Genomic DNA, 21631 nt, shown 5'->3' with positions numbered 1-21631 from the left:
CAACAGGAACATTTTTCTTTTTATAGAAAATCTAGAAGATACATTATAACAGTTAAATAAATTATTATCACTGAGGGAAATAGAGAGAGAGAGAGAGAAAAATAAAAGAATTATATAAGATATAAGAGCAAAGAATAGGAAAATTAATTTATTATTCCATAGTTTTATGGTACATAATTTGACAATTTCGAAACACCGTATACACTATCTCAAAAGTCACATTTCCAATATTTACTGTCACAAAAGTTCCACCATAATGTGGACCGCAATTAAAAATACACCGCGACAAAGCACACAAAACCCACTGAAGTACACGACAAACTTTCATCAACGCTGGTTCTCTTTCTCAAACACAAGGGAAAAGATAGTTCGATTATCTGTCTACAATTCTACATCACATAATTCACCCATAGCAGAATTATTTCCCGTACAACAAATTTATTTCCTACAAAAAGTTGTATCTGTCCAGCGCGATATTTACGAAAATTCCAGCGCATCATCGTCCTAATAAGACACAGTTCTATTACACAGAGACAAGCACAACGCGTTAATCGACGTTGTAAGCAACACGAAACGCAACCTCGTAAGCGATCCCGCTTCGAGATCGATCGGGGGCAATTCCCCATTATCCGGTATCGCGTCGATCCTGCGATCGCGGCTGTATGGACAGGTACAGGCGTCCCAAAGGTGAACGAAGGTATCCTCCGTGGCGCGGCAATATCGCGGTAAACCCGGTGAAAATATGTATCGCGCGCGGCTCATCTGTTTTAGCCGGTAGGCATGCGGCCGGCATGTGCGGCCACGGTCGACTCACGCCTACGCGGCTCGCTGCCGATTACACCAGCACGCCCCGGGTTATAACCGGTCTCGAAACCGGTCCCGAGGGATACAACCGTGCACGGTAAATACGGGACATTGGAATGGCGCTGCATCCCTTTCCTATCTTCAATCGTTCGCACGTCTTTACCCTGTGTGCGTAGCTTGTTGTTCGAAGTTGTTTGTAGTAGTTTGAGAGTGGGTAGCGAGTGGTTTTTCGAAAGTGTGTGGTGGAAGACGTTTTTTTTATGTGTCCAATGTTTTACATGTGCAACGTGATTGGGAGAAATGGTTTTTTGATTCGTTTGCGAGAGGCTTGTAGTTTGTGGCATGAATATTTAGGATGGCAAGATTGGAACGAGACTCGACGATAAAACAGCTTATTTTCTCGTCAGATGGCTAGTAGGCTATAGAAGTTCAACGCATTCTTGCGTGTATTTGCGTGGGAAATATAGCAACGATGTAGTTGCTAGAGTGGAAATTGTGAACGAGATAGGCTAGAGTTGCAGCGATGTCGTAGTGATTTGGATACTATTGTGCGCCGGTGTGTTGACATTTTGTGACATATGGAAATCAGTATCGGAAGCCTGGTGGAAACTATGTAGTTACACTGTAACGTAGTATATGACAGAAATGACGTATGAAGTCCGAGGGCGAGTTTCGTGGTAATTTCGATGTTTGTATATGTTAATTTACCATAATTTAGATATGCACCAATTTGTAACAATATTGTGAAAGCTTTTTAACATATAGAATGAGTAATGTAATGGAAATTTTATGGCCAGTCTTGAAAAATTATCTTATAACATTGTGACAAATGCAAGTTCTATTTAAAAATTTATATTAAATAAGAAATAATTCATTTCGTTATAAAATACAACAGTATGCGAATATTAGATGTAATTGTGGGAGAAATTTGATGTTATTGCACTCTACGTGTAAAATCAATTTAACCCCGCAGGCTATCAGGGTAATTTTAAATGACGTCACATGTGACCCCTTATTTTACAATCTCAACATACACGCTGACCTCGTATATTTCCGACAGAGAGAAACAGAGAGCGCTTACACGTTGTGTACTCACAGACTTACGTTCTCTGCGTTTTAAACCAGCTAGACTGGGCGAGGCAAACAGAAAAAGGAGACAAACGAGCAAAGGTACGGTCACTCTGTGACTACCAATCGCTACAAACTACCACTACTTTATGCCGATTCAACCCACTCGAACCCATTCAAAGCTTCCACTCTAAAAATCTGTTCCCAACTCTTTCACGTACAAACGCTTGCATCGTAAAACATTTCAAGCAAACAACTATCCAAAGGAAACACGAACAAACAACTCAAATCTATAAACCACGAATAGGTTTATACGTGAATAGAATTTTGAAAAATGTAGAGTAAATGGAACGCAAGGTGTCGTATGTTCTTTACACATTACACGTAGACATCTAGCGTTGTGCGGTTAGTAGATTAAAGATGTATACGAATTTATTTAAAGAAATAGAATATAAGATGGAAAATATAGAACATCAAAAGTATAATATTTATTAGAACATCTAATGGCTGGAATAAACGTTTCCGTTCGTTCTATTTTCTTAGTTACGTCCATGAAAAATGAACTTTGCACAAACATTCGCGATCTAGCGACGTAATATTTGTTTTACAGACGTTTAAGTCTGGTTATCGAAATTTCCAACCAATGAGGTAACGCCGATGTTATAACAACTGACCAAATTCCTCCATGGAACAATGAAGAAATCAATGATTCACGAACCCACGCACATTTTCTCTCACGCGTTTACATTCACTTAACTCCGCGATTCTGCTTTGATTCTTTCGATCGAGTGACCGACACACGGCCCAACACGTGGTCTGCACCGTGCACAGATTTTAGAAAACAGAGCAAACGTCGTGGCTAAAGAAACACTTTTCGCGCAGCTCGATATTTTTGCATTAATTTGCCGACTGACCGATGGAATCGCCGAGACAAAAAGAGAAAAAATTCACCTGGGCGCGACATGAAACAGTTCGAAATAGGCGCTTAACAGGATGGCAGAGAAGACGAGAAGAAAAACACGAGTCCAGTGGTGCGTATAAACTTTAATTTATGGCGTAACGCCTGGAGAAAGGTTTCGAGCTAATTTCGCGTCAGCTTCTATGCGGTGGTCTGTTCTTTACAGGTTCAATCTACTTTGTACAGGTTATACGCGTTTCTAGCTTTATGGTGCTTTTCTCTGATATGGCGGCTTGAATTGGTTGGTTAAATGAAAGGATTAATACTTTTGTAGTATCGTGCAAGTTGTTTGGAAAAAAAAAGAAAATTTAGATATTGCTATTAAATATTCGTTGTTGCTTGTTAAGTGGAGTGAGCTTAGAGGTTAATAAGTAAGAAAATCGTTTTATCATCTCGTGATTAACACGCTATTATAACACTTTGACGGCGCGTTCTTAATTAATGACATATTATAATAAAGTCCCATATTTCAGAAATAAACAGTTTCGAAACGATAATACAGACTTTTAATGAATATTACAAGCATGATAATTAAATTTAAAGCGGAGTACTTAATCGAGTCAATATCAGGACAGAATCATATTTCATTGAAATCAGGCCAGTGGGACATGAAAATCACGTTTTAACGTTTAAAAGCTATTAATTCATTCGCAAATGACGATTTCCTATCCTTGTTCCATAGCCTGCTTATTCTCAAACGCGTCTAAACGCTTACACACGCGTATGAAAACTCCTGAGTGAAACAAACCATTTCTTTCTCGTACATTCAACAATAACTCTTCGAGATTATCGATCTTTGTTGTGGCAGTTTCACCGAGAACATTAAAATTAAGATTTTCCCGTTCATCACGAGTAATTTACACAGATCCGAGATGAGATTCGAGAAACAAGCAATCCGTACGCTCGTTAACAGTTTATTGAATATATCGACTTCTATCGGATTCACAAGTGACTCACGCGAAGGCTCGCGTTCAAGTGGTTATTTTTTCGCGCGATCTTACAGACTGAGATCGTGCGAAGAAATGCGTCCAGACGACGCGTTTAAATCGAGTCAGTGGGCGTATCTTTACGTCAACTAGCCGAAGAATGCTGTTACTTCTAACATCGGATTGACGTCATTGAAATAGGAAGAGGCTTATCGTCCAGTTGACATATCTATTTGTTTAAGACTTAAAAACTGACAGTGTATAATTCTTCTTGGATAAAATTGATCGGTTCAACGGGCATACAAATGGGAGATTTTTCTGCTCTCGGTGAGTTATACGTATTTATGAGATGACAAATAGAAAAAAATAATTTTCTAGTTAGTTTCGAGAAATGATGACGAGTCGATAGTATGTACGTACTTTTGAAACAAGTATCAGTTACAATACATATTATGTGTGCATTTTGTGCAATTTTCTTTCTATATTTGCACTTTCAAATTTCTCATAAATTGCATAAAAATCCACAGTTTGATAACACACGATGATTCAGAAATGTTTATCTGAATTTAATTTGTCATAAAAAGAAGTAGCTTTCTAAACGCAAACTTGCGACGACCACGCGCCAGCTGTTCGCGACTGTTCGCGCGTTACAACAATAGCTGGACAATAGGCATTCTATGGAACTGTAATATCATGCAAAATCATTAGCGGCGTGGTGCGATTTATCGAGCGATAAATCTTGAACGAACACGACAAAACGCGCTGTCTTTTCGAGCCGCGTGGAATTAGAAACAGAAGTGCGGCGCATTGTTCGCCAGTAAACGTTTATAGTCGACAGATTTCGTAATTTGTCGTATAAACAGATATTCGAGATAAAGAGTGGGTGCTTGAGTCCTTTTACTATTGTAAACATATAAATGAGAGTGTTTGTGATCGTGTTGACGTGTATGGAAAGTTGTTAAAAAAATCATATTCCTTTTAAGAAATGTTTATATAATGAAAGATTTATGTCAGAGAAAAAACCAACAATCAATTAATTACATATTTTTAACGGATGGGTGTTGACAAAGTTAAACTTTATTTTTAGAGAGAAATATCAAATGTTCTTTTTCTTTGCTTGCCGATTTCGTTGTTTAGTCATTCTTCGTGTTTTGGCATCGATTCTGGCAAATTTTCAACAACCCACGGCACGGTTCGATGATTTAATTACAACTCTATTTTATACCACGCCTAAGCGCCCTAATAGAATTACTCGCAATGAATGCTAAAATGTACAGTTGAATGGCAGAATCAGGAAATCGGTGGTATTAAACAAGCTCAAGCTTTCATTGCTCCATTACACAGATTATAAACTTCCGAACTACCAAATCTCGAACACCGGCCAACAGTTACAAACAATTATAACATTTGTTATTACAATCCGTGGAATTATTCGAATAAAATTCTTATTTGTCTGTCTATCTTTTCGTATGGAAATACTTTTATTTATAGAAATTACATTTTTCCTGCTTACTTTTTCTTCCTTAAAACGATACACGATCAGCTAAACTTCAAACAGTTTGAGTAAAGAAAAATTGAAATTGAAAATTAGAATATAGGCCTTCTATTTAATGATCGTAATGAGATCCAAGAAACGAGGAATCTTCAAATTCTTACAATCGGTCTATCCGTTGAATTACCCTTCTACGGTATCAAAAACAGTACATCCAAGCCTGCATTCAAGAAACAAAGAAGCATCAATTCCTTACAATCAAGCTCTGCATTCAACCATAATTTTACAATATCAAAGTTCTGCCTCCGGCTCAAAGAAACCGAACTCAAGCTCCATCGAACAAACATCTACTCCGGCAGCAACAGAAAATGTAACGCCCAGGACGAACGTGATCCAGGATGAACGTGAAAGAAAGCAGAAAGCCCTGTCCAATTCATACACAACACGTTACAAAAACATGTAACGAAAGGTTCGGGGCGACGCTTTCGAGAATTTATTTGGAATCAATGGCGACAAGATCAGGCGACAGCTGAATGAATAGCTTTAACGAGGCGAGGGGCGTGTTTTCTCGCGCGGGTTCACAGTTAAATCTTCTCCGGACTCGTTCGTTGGTTTGCTACCCTCGATAACCAAGGAACACGTGCGATCTACACGAACACAGGTCATGAAATTTCGTTTCGTGCGCGAGGCTGTGTATCCCTCGGCTCCCTCTTAAATACGTGATGCCAGGATAACGGAACCTGTCCTCCCAAAGCGTCTCTAGAAACAGTGCTGGGACTCGTACGAACTCACACACACACATAGACACACACACACACACCACACGCGTACACCAACCGTATACGGGATTAAGATTCGATCGGTGATTGCAGTTCGAAGAAAAAGCGCGCGGTTCCCAGCGGCCGACCTATTAATGACCGGAGATAAGGGAGAACGAGAGATACGATAGCGGGACCGGGTTGGAAATTTCAGATAAGCCGGCCGGGAATAACGACGATCGAGTTCTAGGTCTTTTAATACCGCCTCTATAGTCGCTGCGTTCTATGTATTCGGTTGTTTTATCAACCACGCGGTTTCTTTGCGGGGGAGTGTACCGATTTAGAAACTTTATCGAGTTCTTTTTTTTTCTTGTAGGAAGACAAATCTTTTAAAAGTTTTATTAGGGGTGTGGTTTGGCGGAGGAAAAGCAGAGTGGGAAGATCTTCTTCTTAAAATGATAGGAAATAGAGAATGAACGAGCGACGTAGGTTAGAAGGATCTTTCGTATTTGTGTGTGATCTTTCTTATAGAGTATAAGTGTTTTAATTAGTTTCAGGAAAAGCGTGTAGTTTCTTGTATTCAAAGAAATTATTACAAATTGTAATGAAGCATCTGCCATCAGTGGATCTTAAATTACAAGGTTATACGCACAGATGTTTAAAAATAATCAGATTAGGATTATATTAGGTTTGGAGCAAGGATAAGCTTACGTTTTATCGTTGCTGAGTGAAAATGAGTGATAATCGCAAGTACTATATATTTCTCGTAATTTCAAATACGAAACGTTCACGACTGAAAATCGGTAGAATAATTCACAAGCTCGTACCACGTCTTTCCTTGTACCTCTCTAAACCAGAGTTCCGCGACAACATATGGAAAGACGAGTTCGAGCCGTACGAAGAGAAAACGAGAAAACGGGAAGGAAGCCAAGAGAAAAAGACGAGCGTAGAGGGATCGTTCTCTCGCCTGCGTGCTATCCAACCGAAAGGACAGGCAGCAGAAGCGGGACGATTGTCCCGAGCAGGAAAACGGCAGAAAGTTCCGCGTGTTCGGCCGGCAGCAGTTTAAGTTTCCGCAGAGCCGAAGTTATAACGAGAATTGCTCTGCCCGCAAACTTTTCCGGCCGAGTCTCGCATGTACACAACCCCCTACCTACCATTTTTCTCCACCGACACGGTGTTCCTTCGCATACGTGCATGCAACCCATCCCCATCGCGTCTCGCTACCCTCTTGCACAGTCTCACGCTCGTATTTACGCGGCGCATGCTCCACGGGAATTGTTTGCGTCCACGTTCCCTCCCTGCCTACATCTCGTGTTCGCCATGTAAACCGCGCGTACCGCAGACATTTTTTCCTCGACGCGAAATCCACGCCCGCACCCCCGTCCACCCTACAGTTTCACAGGTCGCGGCGCACCGATCTTTTTCTCGGCCGCGACCCGCTCTTTCTCGTAGGTATTCGCGCGGCGAGAATAAAACGCTGGCATATTTCAGACTTATTGCCACGCGCGACGAGTATTCCGCCAAGAGTATTCCTTTATTTCGCCTGTTTCCATTCCTACGCGGTTTATGGCCGCGCAGAAACGTTACACGAGCTTCGAACCTCTACTCGTAAGATTCGTAGATTTTTGCTTTAGCTGGTTGTTGGAAATGATCGTTGGGAGGATGGTAAATTTATTTCGAGAATTTGTAGAACGGTTTTTTTTCAGAGGAGTTTAATTCTGGGTTCAAAAGATATGGATTAGTTGGGGATAATAAAATTCTTCAAGATCATCGTTTCATCCCTTCTCATACAAATGCATCGTGGTACGTAATCAAGAAGATTGTAAGAAAGCTGAACGTTTGAAAATGAAAGGAATATCGAGAATAATAAAATTTCGTTGGAGGTTTCGTTTTCGAAGAAAAACGCAGCTATAGAGACTATGGAAACTCGTAGAAAGCAATACCAAGATTAGAAAACATTTTTGGTTGGAAAAATATCTCTTCACCAACGTGGATGTATCAGGAAATTATTACAGATTGATAATCATGAAATCATGATCACACACCGAATAACAACGTTCGATCAAACTGGTGCATAATGATCGTTGCAGAATATCCATCAATTTTCCAGTTTGTTGTAAATGTTTAAAATAACACATGACCAATGAATTCACGTAATTAAAGCCTGTAGGAGCTTGATTGTAATATATTTGAGTATTTACCTTGTTGTCCCAACGTTAATGAAATTAATTTTGGGAAATGTAATCGACGCAACCGCAACGCATTCGTATATATAGCTACGTTTTCGTTCTACTTCCGATAGATTTATAGAAACGTACGATTATTCTTGTTGGTAACCGAACGATTATCGATTTCTAAACACGCGTTGAAAATTCGATTGAGATTTTTTTCGCAAACCTACGCTACAATGTGTGGTTTGCAGGTGTCACTTTTTCCAAGCTAATGTCCATAAAATTGCCTGTCCTGTTTCGAATTTCCAGTTTAGAGGAGGAAACGCGCGGCAATGTTGGTTTTAGCAAAACGGTAGTTTTCTTACTGCAACTTTGTTTCTGGTTCTTCTTTTACGTCGTGTTGGCTGGCCATAAACGAGCACCGTTTACCGTCGCGTGGCGTCTGTCTAAGTCTGGTTAATACCACTGCGCCGTTGCTTTTATCGGGGAAGACTGACTTTTGCAAATTGAAACTTGACAAAAACCAAACATTTCACGTGTTTTATTAATAAAATGCCGCTCAACGAAATTTTTAATTCCATTTAATACATTACGATGTGATTAATTACATATTTGTTAAAAAAGTACAAATTTGTTTAATTCTTATGAACATTTCTTTATAAGGTTTCGAACTTTAGTTTCTTAAGTAATTTTATTAAATTTATATTATAGCCGTGCATAAAGTTTCAATTTCTAAAAGGCACCTAATAAATTACAGCTAATAAATCCGAAATATATTCTACACGTGCGTGACAATTTACTACCTCATAATCACCCAGAGCTGCAAGTCCTCAAATTCCAACCTACATTTTGTTACCGCTGCGCGTGCACACAAGTAAAATCAGTTTCGAATCCAGGAGAACAACGAGGTAAAACGTACCAGATTACCGGCGTAAAATCTCCGAATTCCCCGCGAGGTTGTCGGATTACCGCGAAAGTTTTGACGCGAAACGAGGTGGAACAAAAGAATCCGAGTGGTGTGGCACAGAAGAGGCCTGAAAAGCGGCTAAGATCGGGCGGGGGTCGCGTTTGAAGTAGCATTTCCTTGGCGCAAACGACCCTCTTAATCAATTGCTAGCGCCTTTATCGCGGCTCTCGAGCGACGTAAAGCCTCGATAACAAGCCGCAACTTCGATAAATCTCCTTCTTTCTCTCGCTATTTCCTTTCTCGGCTACGTCTTGCCGAGAAAAGGAAAGAAAGGAAAAAAAAAAGAGAAACGGTGGACATATATCTTGATTCGATCGTTGCGTCGTGGCTGAAACGCTTAGAATACGAGGCAGAAGAAAGAGAAGGGGGGAAACTCGTGGCCCACGAGACAGGCGAAAAAGCTTTCGATGGTTCGACCTTCTCGCGACCGAATAAGGACCATAGGGAGAGAGGAAACTTATGAAAATCCGGGATTTATCGCGGCATACGCGAGAGGCAGCCGCCACCACCGTGGGAGGCTCAGACAAATCGTCCGGAAGTTAACGTTCGATCGTTTCACGAATCCTCTTTTCGGCAGAGCCACGGGGCACCCTCTGTCCCGTGGACCAGCTGCCTTTGAAAGCCCTGATAAAAGTTTTAATCCGTTTCTACTGGCTCTCTACCGATGTGGTTCCTCTGTTGCTCTCGGCCAGAGCGAAAGCCCCGGGATTCTCCGCTTTTGTCTGCTGTTTCCCCCAGAAAAATACGGGAAACGAATGTCTGCTTTTAATGAGACCTTCGACGTGGATACAACCAGATGGCTTTAAGAGCTGTTTAGAGAAATATGAATGGAGGTTATTCGAGTTAACTGCGAGACTTCGAAATCCGCGTGAAGTTTTGTTCATGTTGTTTCGTTCTTGTATCGTTAAGTTTTGAATGTTCGAGACAAAGTATTTAGATTCGAAAGTGAACGAAAATTTCCTACATAATTCAGCGATTTACTCGTTTGAGTTTTCCTTCTGGTTTCGTGTTAGAAGATTTGCTACATTCAAATATTTAATCTTTGTGGTCGAGATAACTGGGACTACCGTATCTTGGAGATGGTTAAACCATTTTCGAAACAAAGTAATTTTAATATATATTTTTCCATTTCTATAATTTCACGCTACAAGCACAGCTGGATAGAGCGTCTAGAATAAATTCAAAATAAAAAACGAAATTCTATTAACAATATAATATAAATAAAAGTCTATTCACATTCTATCATAGTGATCGGTAAATACAATACATAATACTTATTTCGATGATACGATCCGCTGCAACGTAGCTGTCAATGCAAAGCTATTACGTTTGTATGTATATTGAAAAACAGGTTAAACAGAATGACGAAGAAGCAGAAGACTTAGAATGCTGGAACGAACATGCGAGAAATATCGAAGAGTTGGCCATTTGAAAGACCATCTCAATCGAAAAGTTTCTTCAAATAAACAGATCGAACGCCGTGTTCGCAATAAGAAAACTTTTATTTTCCAGCTGATGTTTTCGAAACGCGATCTTCCGTCTCGGCTGCAATGGCGATGCTTAAAGCGATTTATCGAGATCAAGCTGCGCGCTGCGACCGTTTCCATTGGGCCAACAAAGCTAGACGTTTAGTTTCAATGGAAATACGCGAAACTGAAGCAATCTGGAAGTTCCGTCTTTCGAGAAAGCAGAGACTCGATCGAGGTTACGCCTCCATCTCCTTCGAGGTTAATCGTTAATGCAATCGATTCCGACGATTGCGGCAAGGGGAAACGTCGAGTACGACGTTCATTTAGATTTCTAGAGCCGTCACTGTGTTCTCGTGTATTTTTAGAGCGAACGGCTCCGGTTTCATGAAATAGCTTCGCTGATTCTACAAAGATGTTTCTTGCTACATTTTCAGATGTTCGCAAGTGTAATCCGTTTTAATGGAGATTTCCATCGAGGAAATTGGTTTATTTTTGATTTATTTATTGGTTGGTGGATCGTGTGTTTTGCGAGCTTTCAGCTCGATCTTAACATTTTATCGACATATCGATCTATATATAAATCTATGAAAAGCATAACTTTCTTGTTGAAGAATCTACGAAAATTAATCTTTTCGCTATTTTCACCCTTAATTATAATACAAGCAATTAAACCTATGTATAAACGTCACACGTATAACTGAAACACGCTTCAACCTCCCATTTACTTCAGAATCAGTTACAACGACCAATAAATAACCTGTTTTAATCCAACTATCGCATCCCTGGCTTCCTATTTGAAGTAAAATTAAGATTTCCTCGTAGGATAACATTTTACAACTGGATATTTAATACGCGATAAAGTGTACTTATACGAGCAAGCAGCACGATCGTTCACCAACTAATCGAGCTCACAAATTTCACGACAGGCTAGCAGCGGCATCGAGCGCCGATAAAACGAAACGAATGGCCAGCTTATCAACGAAAAATGCATCGCACAAAAGTAGTATCGGCGATAATGCGTGCCAGGGATCGGCGTATTTCAGTAAAATAATTCTGCATTAGGCTGCGCACACGCGTGCAAACGCGCTGGCTAATCTGGCCGAGGCCGCATACGCGCGCGCTTCGGAAACGAGAAAATTAATTGCGATCCCAAAAATACGAGGGGGCGATTCCCATTATAATAAATTCTGGAGTAAGTTTCACGAAGGCTGCGACCCCGCCGGAATTTATGCATCGTATAAGCCAATTATTTATCGTCCAACCGCTCGTCCCTCGACTTTGACCACCGTAACACTTTTTAATTTGACCTCGATTAATCGTTCAGCCGAGTGAAGAACGTTCATTCGATTATAGTTCGACATTCCGATTATGCTTTTATCGAAGAATACCAACGTTTCTACAGCCATTCTATATTTCTAATCTCGTTTCGCGTTAAAATTCTATCAATCGGCGTTTATTAGGGTGATATTATAAAGTTAAGAAAAAATATCGGTTTTATATGCAAATACGGAGGGGAATTGAATTTCCATACGGAATACACATTTTGAATTGATAATATTACGCAATAATGTCTCCACGTGGATTTATACGTGCATAATAAAAGTGTGTCTTTATAAAATAAATCTTATTTTAAACATCAACCTTATTAAAGTTAGTCCGACCGAATTAAAACACTCTAATTTAAACCCATTCAAACCTTCTTTTCACGTTCTTCTTATTCCTATAAACTAATGACTAATAATTTTGTGTTCAGCTTTGTTAATAAAAGAAACGAATTTACCAGTTATTCAAGCTATCACTACTCTCAATACAGAATTTGCATCCTCTTAACACTCTCGCTACTAACCTACCTATATTTTGTACAAATCACACGAACTTTGCTTTTCTACGTCTCTTGATTATGACCTAACTTTATCTAGCATTCAAATAAATATAAAACTTTCGAGCAGTGGTCTACATCAAATCTGCTACAATAACGACAGATACGACAAATTGAACGAACTGATTTCTCGAAAATCACAATGAACCTTTATCCTGTTAAAATATTTACTGCTCTTTATCCAACACAGCGAAAGAACAGGTGACCAGGAAGAGATAAAAATGGGACTTACCCGTGCCAGCCGCCCCCAGCCTTAGCACTGCGTCGCCTTGAAGGGAGATGGAGAGGGTGGCTGTGTCCTCAAGGCGTGCAAGAACTTCTTCGGGAATGTCCTCGGGTTCGCGGAGGCGGAGGGTTACTTCTCCTCCGCCTCCGCCACCCTGACCACTTCCACCCCCGGGACTCGTCGACGCCGAGTACATGAACACAGATCCGTACCCATGTAATGACTGCAACGGCAGCCTGACGCCGCCCACTTCCCCGACCGGACCCTGAAAATATTACCAGATAGCGTTGAGAATCAGATTTTTCGGAGACTAGAGACATTTTTAGACGAATTAAAGTTAATATCTTGCAGTGGAATGATCAATTTAACGTTCGCGAAGAAGTAGATTCAAGAGGAATTGGTTTGTAATTGTGAACTGCTGTTTGAAATCAGACTTTTCGTTGCCTTTTACAAAATTTCAATGATTTATTAATTTTTATAGCGCTCTAAATTACGAAACCTTGATAGGTTAGTTTCCATTAAATTGTAGTAAATATATCTTATAAATTGATTGTTTCAATGTTTGTTGATAAAAAGAGACTCGCCCTACGTAGTTGATAGGCGTCTATCGTGATGTTGTTAAGAAACAATTGGACGATGAGAATGTTCAAATTTTCTTTCCGATAAATATACACTTCGTGAATGTGGAATAATAATTTGTGAAAATTGATTACACAAGTGAATTACGTTAATTGTATCGATTTAACGCTGATAATAGACAGCTTCGCTACAAGGGTACTTGGTATCGACAGTACTGAAGTTATTTATATAACAAAAATTACAATTCAATAAACAATCGAACACTAGAAACGAGCTTAATCCAGTACGATACAAACGAATGAAATTTTCTTTTTGGACAGTAACTCGATCGAAGAAAGAGGACGGGCAAAGATGTTTTCGGGGCGATCGGACGCGTGATATTAAATTTAAGGGTTCAGTTTTACGTCAGGCAACGAGTGATATTCCCTAGAGGCAAACACCGTTGACGTCGTCGCTTCTCGACATAGCTGGGTTTCCATTTCTCGCTATACGGGCCACGCAGCGCGTCGCCGAACGTTCTTTTACGAGCAGAAATATTTTGCCAATTTCGCCGTCCATGCAAATTTCAATTTGCGAGCGTCAATATTTGCTGAATCGCGTCGAAAAAGGATTTCGATGTACCGCCACTCGATTCGCCGTCAAACGCTCTGGCCACGGTTCGCTCCTCTAAAAACGGTAATATCGAGCGTTAAAATAAAGGGGTCGACGAGGAAATAGCAGGAAGAAGAAAAATACTTCTACAAACGTCCATATTCTTTTCCCTTTCTTTATCTCTCTCTGTTTATCCATAAGTAGAAATTATCCTTTTCGTGTAGATACAAGTAATGAATTTTATATGAAATAACAATATTTCAAAAGAAATTTATCATTTTCATCGTTCGATTCAATTAATTCCAAGTGACTTTTTATAGAAGAAAGGTACGGGTATTATATTTATTTTCTAATGTAACCTTTGCCCTTCTTCTCGCAAAGGTATACCCTCTTTATTTTATCTCCTCATCTTTCTAAGAGATATCATTCTGTATCTGTCCTTTTATATTGCCTTTGTCTTTCTACATGTGGGTCCCCTCCGGTTTTCTTACCTAATCTACAACATGCCTGCTATCCTCTTTTTCCTATAACAAGAATGAAACAGAAGGAAAATGGCCAATTCGGTCGGTGTCTACTTTAGTTTTATATAGCTTCCAAAATTGATATTACGCTATTTATAAAACTATATCGTGATTAAAAATAGCGTACCGAGAATCGTACAGTGGTGTATAAAAATGAAGATTTAAAAAATTCTAATCTATGTATTTTAACGTTTAAAAGTACGATCTCATTTTCTTCGTAATTAATTCAGCGTTAACGTCATTCTCCGCCACGATACATTTTCGTGATTTCGGAAAACGTAATGAATTTTAAACTGGTTACAGCTAAAAACATTTGTAATTCATTCTACGCCCGAAAAGACCTTTATACTTCGGACAAGCGATGGAATGACCAAACACCAGAAAAAGATTTCCAGTAATAACTTCGCCACCGCCATTCATTCCAAATCTGACTGCTCAATAATCCATTCGAAATTCCTTGAAATATGGCTTCGGCCACCTGCAGCCCGAAATAACTGTAACGGGATGGACGATTTCTAGAACTCGTATTCATCACGAAATTTCAGTTGCTATCGTGGCGTGTGACCAAAATCCAACGGAGGATGAACATTTTCCTGCGCACAAAGGTGTTCGGTTCGGTGGTCCACTGTTTCTGGCGGTGAAAATTTCGCCCGGCGGCCCTGCACCCTGTTCCCAGTGCCATTATTTGCGTAAATTGATTCGTACGCGGCGAACTATTTCCGCGCCACGTATTCCAAGGTATTGGCGAGCGTTGTCGGGCGTTACGTTGCCTGCGATGAGAGTAATTTATTTTAATGGTCATTTTCGTAATGGCCCTTTGAACACGGTGCATGGCCACTTCTGAATAGGCTGTGCGTAACCCTGACATAACCTGGAACCGGAGAATGCGCGATAACGCTGCCATTCGCCGAATGGCACCTGCTGCTCTCCACAATGGCAACGCGTCTGCGTTCACGTCCTTGCCACCGCGATTTTATCGCGATCGCTGTTTCTGGTAGTCAAGCTTTTATCGTTACAGCCCTATCCACGATTGTTCTGTTATGTATGTTATGGCTTCGATTTGCTAATTTTACGAAGTTCTTTTGATTTATATCGTACGCAGTATTTGGCGTATGAAATATTTCAACTTCTTTGATCAATCAATATTCGGAGAGTTAATTCTTAACGTATGAGTATTCTTAGACTTCACGCAACCTAACATCGGCTCGTATCGCCGATTCTTTACGATTTTTCCGATCGTTAACGATCTTCCTTTGCTCGATACGTCCGATGCATCTCGCGTTGTCAGCGCGATAAGACCGCTTTACGATCTTCGAGGAAGGCGTACCGAAGCCGAATAGGGAAACGCAATGCACAACTGACGAGGAGATTTCAGAATGTCTCCTCGTAGGACAAACGACCGGAAACGTGGCCATAACAATACGGATACGCAGACTGAGAGCATCTCTATGTAGCCGTTTCCGGTGCACCTTCGGTGTATCGATGCAATGAGACCGCACTATAGCACAGGACGCAGATTTCCTCGACTATAACGCAAATACGGAGCAGAATCGTAAAAGACCCGGTTCCCTGTTTCGTCCTCCGTGCAATCGATTTCCTGAATTATCGAGACGACTCGAAACACGCCCATGTCGTGCGTGGATTTCATACTTGAAGGCTTCGTCGTAAGTTCGACGGAACGCGAGGAATCTACGGCCATTTATCGAGACGTGACGGAGTTCGTGATGCTCGGGCATAATCGATTAGGAGTGGTTCGTGTTGCGCGATTCGCTTGATTCTTTAATGGTCGTTCATTTTAGGATAGGATTTTCGAGAATTTAGAAAATTTGGAAACTTTAGGAGGACTGATAACATTCTCATCGTTGAATTAAGAGAATTTAAGCGGAAGAAAGATATTAGTAAAATAATATACTCTCATTTCGCAACAAACTCTCATTTTCATTCTCATTTAACACACATCTCACTTTTAATTATCCAAATTCTATCACTAGCAGATACACGTACAAATATCAAAATTTCCCATCCCACGTTGTCACATGCAACTATTCGACTGATAATTAAATCGAAGCACGAACGTACGAACCAACCAATAGTCGGGTATAAATAAGCGTCGATCTGCGAGAAAAACAATTCAACACACGGAACACGCTTGAAATCAACGGATCCACCTGCGCAACAAACAAAGCTACCGAAAGAAGTTGGCGCGGGTCTCGGGGAGAAAGCTCGTTCAGGTCGTAATCAAACTCGCCTCCCGGTGGAGGCCGCCGCTGATAATTTTCCATGCATAATAATACGCGAGGCGAAGAATTTGAATAATCCACTTTCACGCTATTTTCCCGTCTGATAAGTCATTAAGCCGCCACCGTCGCCGCCGCGAGGAAACTTAACGCCGGCCGGAGAGCAATCTGCTTTGTTCCGGCGTTTCTACCCCACAACGAACGAACGAAACGTGTCTGGTGAGAAAGAAAGAGCACAGGACCGTACAGACACAGAAGAGAAGCCAGAAGAGAAACGGAGATGGTTGAGCCGTTGTTGCGCGATCTCGCTTTGTGTATTCGACGCCAGGCAATCGCTCGTCCCTGGAAAATTCACGGTCTAGCTCGCGGCGAACAAATGCCACCACCTAGTCGTCCCTTTCGCTGGTTTCTCTTCGTTCGTTCGGCTGGCCACAATTTCTCCGTATTACCGTAATATTCGCTTTAACGACTGCCGGCCGAACGACGCAGCCTAACAATGCGCACACCCCTTCGCTAGGACGTAACGCGCGATTTTCCGCCGAGGAATCTTTTTTCCGCTCTTCTGAGCCGCCTCGGAATCGCTTCCGGCGTTAATTCGAACAACGTGTATCTCTATTCAACGTCGTTCAACGTTGTTCCATGTATGATAGCTCGCGAAAGTATCCGAACACTTGTAGAGACATTTTACGAGTATACTATACCAGTAAACGTATTGACACAGATCGATATCCTTTATCAAGTTCTTTTATAAAGTACAAGTTCTTAACCTGGAGTTTACGTATATTATGATAACATGGACGCAGAACTTTTCGTGAGCCACTGAACACAGTGCAGGACTTTAGCGTGTAGGATCAGAGAGTTAGAAGGATAAGGGGACGCGTAGAGATGGATTATAGCGGTCTAAAATTTCGATTGAATCAATGCCGCAAAAGATGGTGTTCGGGATTTGCTTTTGCTACCGGTAGCAAGTATTATAATTAATGTGTATGTCCTTTTAAAATTGGAAATTGCTATTATATTTAAAAATGGAGAATTATATTTACTACATTATCGATCTCGATCGATTTTATTGACAATCACTAAAGAAGGTAACCGTCCAAATTATCCTTTTTAACTTTCAGATAGAAATCTCAAACAACCCAAAAAGCGACGCCAACTTCCCCTCATCCAACCTTATGAATAAACGTTCGACCTGTGAAATTTAGAAAGCTCGCTGAAAATAACGAGGACTCAAAGCCAAAATGTTGGAATACAACGATATTAATCGCGTACAGATGAGGTGATCGACCGATCGGATTATTCCCTTCGTCGCCCAGCGCTATCCCCACTAGCGTGCGTTCGTTAGATGTACCGCGGCTGCTAGCGCGTGCATGCTCTTCCGAGAATTCGGCGGAAGAAGTATAAGGATATGGACGGAACATTCGGCACGTCGGTGTCGCGCTTTGACGGCATAGCGCTTTGCATCGCGAAGCTGCTGGAAGGTTCCGTGACACGTGCCGCCACAAAGACATCCACATAGGTCACACTCATTACTGTATAGAGAGTGGGGATTCAAAATCTTTCCAAGGGCCATGGATCACTTAGTCAGTCTGAGAATAACTAGCCAACTGTCAACATTCATAACGTTTACTTGTATTTTACTATAACTTTGTTTAATAAAAATCATATAATATTGTTTCAATACACACATTGTGTCTTCCACAGTTTATTAATCTTAATTTCAAGATTAAATTCTAACACAAAAAAAAAGACAGTAACGTAGAAAAGGAGAAAAAAGCAGGAAGATCGTTTCTCATTGATAGCCAGGGAAATCGAGAGTGCGAGAAAGATCGGCGCGATAAAACATTTTTCAAAGCGTGTAAAGCACGGACTGGCTCTCGTACATGCGACGCGAAAAAAGTCATAGAGGGGACGCGCACCGGCGCGCATAAATGTTCACCGCCGATGAATTATTGCCGCGAAATGGTCGTATCCAGTTTGTAACCCGTTGGACGAGGGGTAGCGCGTGCTGAACACATTGTTTACGAAGCATCTGACCACCATGATGGCGCGATACGCACGGCCTGTTCCCTCATTTTTCTGGCGCGCGTAAAGTGCGTTTTGCTGCAGTGCATTAAGCTGCAAGGCGGTTGCACGAAAAAGAGATACACGTGATTTCGCTGCCTCCGCTGCGCCCATTTCACCCTTCGCTGCTGCAACGACATTTATATTTTTGCTGTGACCATCGTGTCGTTCGTCAGACGACCGCTGCCAGCTTCGAAGAGCAACGCTCGTAAACGCTCGTAACGAAGGTCGCGGAACGATTCGTGCCACGACAACGAGGATTTTTCGTTATCGTGCAGTTCTCGGTAATTTTGAAACGAGTGAATCGTTAGTTGATGAAACGTGACAATGGTGGACTGGAGATTTTTGGATGGAGTTCATGCGCTGTTTCGTGGTGGTTTTGGTATCGGTTTCATTGAATTTTGATGGTCGTTAACCGGTGCACGCAATTTCAGCTGAAGTCGAAAATTTGTCTGATGTATGTAATATGGACGTGACTTTGCAAGCTGTCGTAGCGTTATTTAATCAGCTAGCTGTGCGAAATTGGATGATTATAAATGATTGTCCGATTATGGCTATTGTTAAGCTCTTGCCCTATCATTGTCATAAGCAATTACAAAATTAAAAGCTTTTCGAATAATATCGTGGATGATACTTCAGGTATTTGGAAAATGGTATCCAAGGCATTACGAGACAATATTCGCAAGATTATACGCATCTGGAATCTCGGATAAAAGTACCTACAAATACAATTTTCTATTTACGATCTTAACGCGATCTCTATCAAAGAAACTTCATCAGCGGTTGTATCGTCTTTTTCGATTCTGTTGAAGTGGTCACCACTTCTAAGACAACTCTACATCTGGTCTTTTTAGTTTTCTCAAGCACCGAAGCCATCGACAGCGTGTAGACAAAAGACTGCGACGAAGACAGACCATAAACAGTAGACAGGCGACGTTGGCTTCGGGGTTTTTAGTTATTGGGTAACATAGCTAGCGTGCGGATCTGGACCAGCTCAAATTATATTCTTACTTATAATTACACTTCTATTTAAATATATTTTCTGCCTTACAATTTATCCACGAGTTTTCTCTGTTTACACATCGAATAACTTCAACAGATTCGACTCGCGGAATATTCGATCGTCGTGTTTCCTCGTGTCGAGATTGAAATTCTTACAAATGCAGGCCAATTAATCGACTGAAAACCGACGATACACTTCGATACCACGTCGGGAAGCCGTTAATTTACGCGGAACACGAGCCACGGCTAACCGAGTGAATGTCGGTGTTTCCACGTTAAATGAAAAGCAACATGATATTTTCGTGAGAACGGCTGCCGCGTTCGCCGTGGCGGGAAAAAAATATGTTGTTAAAGCGATGAAATCGGTGAAATTATTCGAAAACGACGAATACACTGCGGCGATGTTTGTGTTATATCGTGTTTCGTGAAAGTATTTCTGAACGGTATGCTGAATTTTGTATCGCTCGTTTCCGCCGGCGATCGTCGGATTCCTTGAATTTAAACGCAGAATATTGTATCGATTATTCAGATCAAAGAAATGGGATTTCTCCATAGCGGGTTTCTGACAGATTTTTATATATCTTGCCCGAATTATCGAATTTGAATCCTGCGATGCTGCGCTGTCTCGTTGCCGTGTCTTGCAGCGTACATTTAAAATTTGAAGAGACTCAAGTCTATTAATTGTTCTGTTCTATCAAGAAAGGTAAATAGAGTCTTCACGAGCAAATTCTTCAAATAGTAACACAATCTGCGATTGTTGTTTTCCATCTATAATCTTCTTCTGGCGAATTTAGATTAATGGATTTTTCCGTTCAAACTTTTATATTTTTACTCTCTTTCTCACTCCATGCACTCGTAACGAAATAGAGTAGGAAAGAATGTTCCGCTAAAATTTCTACTAAAATCTACTCTGATGCAAAGGATAAAGTTCTTAAACAACATTCGTTTAACAACTACATAGCGGCATTCGTGATTTCTTCACGATTCCAGGTCTGTCAACTAAACTGATTCTTCGAATGGTCAAGAGAAAAAAGGAAAATGGTAACAACGCGCGAAAGCAGCGAAGGAAAAAATTGTAAATATTCAGAGATGATAAGCGATCCTAGCATATTATACAGATTTGTTTGCGAGGATACAATTCGCAAAGAGTAAAAAGGAAGCAAAAGGAGAAGCAAGTAAAAGAGATATAGGATGCAGACGCGACACGTTCAAGGGATGAATTATTGTTGCAAAACAGTAGCGCTCGAATCGCTGTGGCAACAAAACGCGAGCGACGTGCATACGTACAACAGATAGAACACACTTTGTAGGGGTTGGTTTTTCGCGCACAGGACACCTGTGAACACCGTCCCAACTCTTTTTTCCATCAATGCACGCGGAGACTCTCCTCTGTCGGGTGCACTCCGGCTGTTTGCGCTGTCACAGGCAAACAGAATGTGATTTGGATCGAGTCTATGGGCGTGCAAACATTGCTGACAAATGGGGAGCAATTTCTAAGCGGTAATTTTTAAATCGTCCGTTCGCCCATGTATACGTATTTTATCAATCGGCTTTTTTGAATCGTCGCTATCGATTCTATGCTTTAAACAAAACGACCGAGAGAGTTTAGTTCCTGTTGCTTTAGTAATCGCTTGAATAGAATTTTTCGAGATCGAGAATAATTTTACCTCGTTGAACAGAAAATTTCACTGCGAAAATCTGCCTGTTTTTTTAAACTACTCCATTGTGTGTAAGCGAATCGTTTGTTACAAAGGTATTCTTGATATTATTAAAATAAATCATACACTTTCATAGGAATTCTTTTCGAACGTGTTTCGAATTTTTGTTTCTTTTCTTTATATTTATTTCATAATCCTCCATGCGATTTATTTTGTGAGAATTAAATGTTTTTTGTAGAATGACTAGATCGAAAGATT

The 21631-nt window shown here is 40.8% G+C and overlaps 1 protein-coding gene across 8 annotated transcripts in view; it reads right to left on the bottom strand.

Annotated features, from left to right (window-relative positions):
* The window catches only part of LOC138186276 (zinc finger protein 541), a 589272-nt gene that overhangs the window by 234223 nt on the left and 333418 nt on the right, over nt 1–21631 (bottom strand). For all 8 annotated transcript variants that reach the window (XM_069125955.1, XM_069125954.1, XM_069125953.1 and 5 more), the window contains one exon: nt 12728–12986. In XM_069125955.1, coding sequence (XP_068982056.1) covers nt 12728–12986 — 259 coding nt within the window. The remainder of the gene's footprint in view (nt 1–12727; nt 12987–21631) is intronic.

Source organism: Bombus flavifrons, chromosome 13 (genome assembly GCF_040668555.2).
Source record: "Bombus flavifrons isolate JBK064 chromosome 13, iyBomFlav1_principal, whole genome shotgun sequence".
Lineage (NCBI taxonomy): Eukaryota > Metazoa > Arthropoda > Insecta > Hymenoptera > Apidae > Bombus > Bombus flavifrons.
Note: the sequence above shows the minus strand (reverse complement) of the source record. Positions and strands in the feature narration are given on the sequence as shown.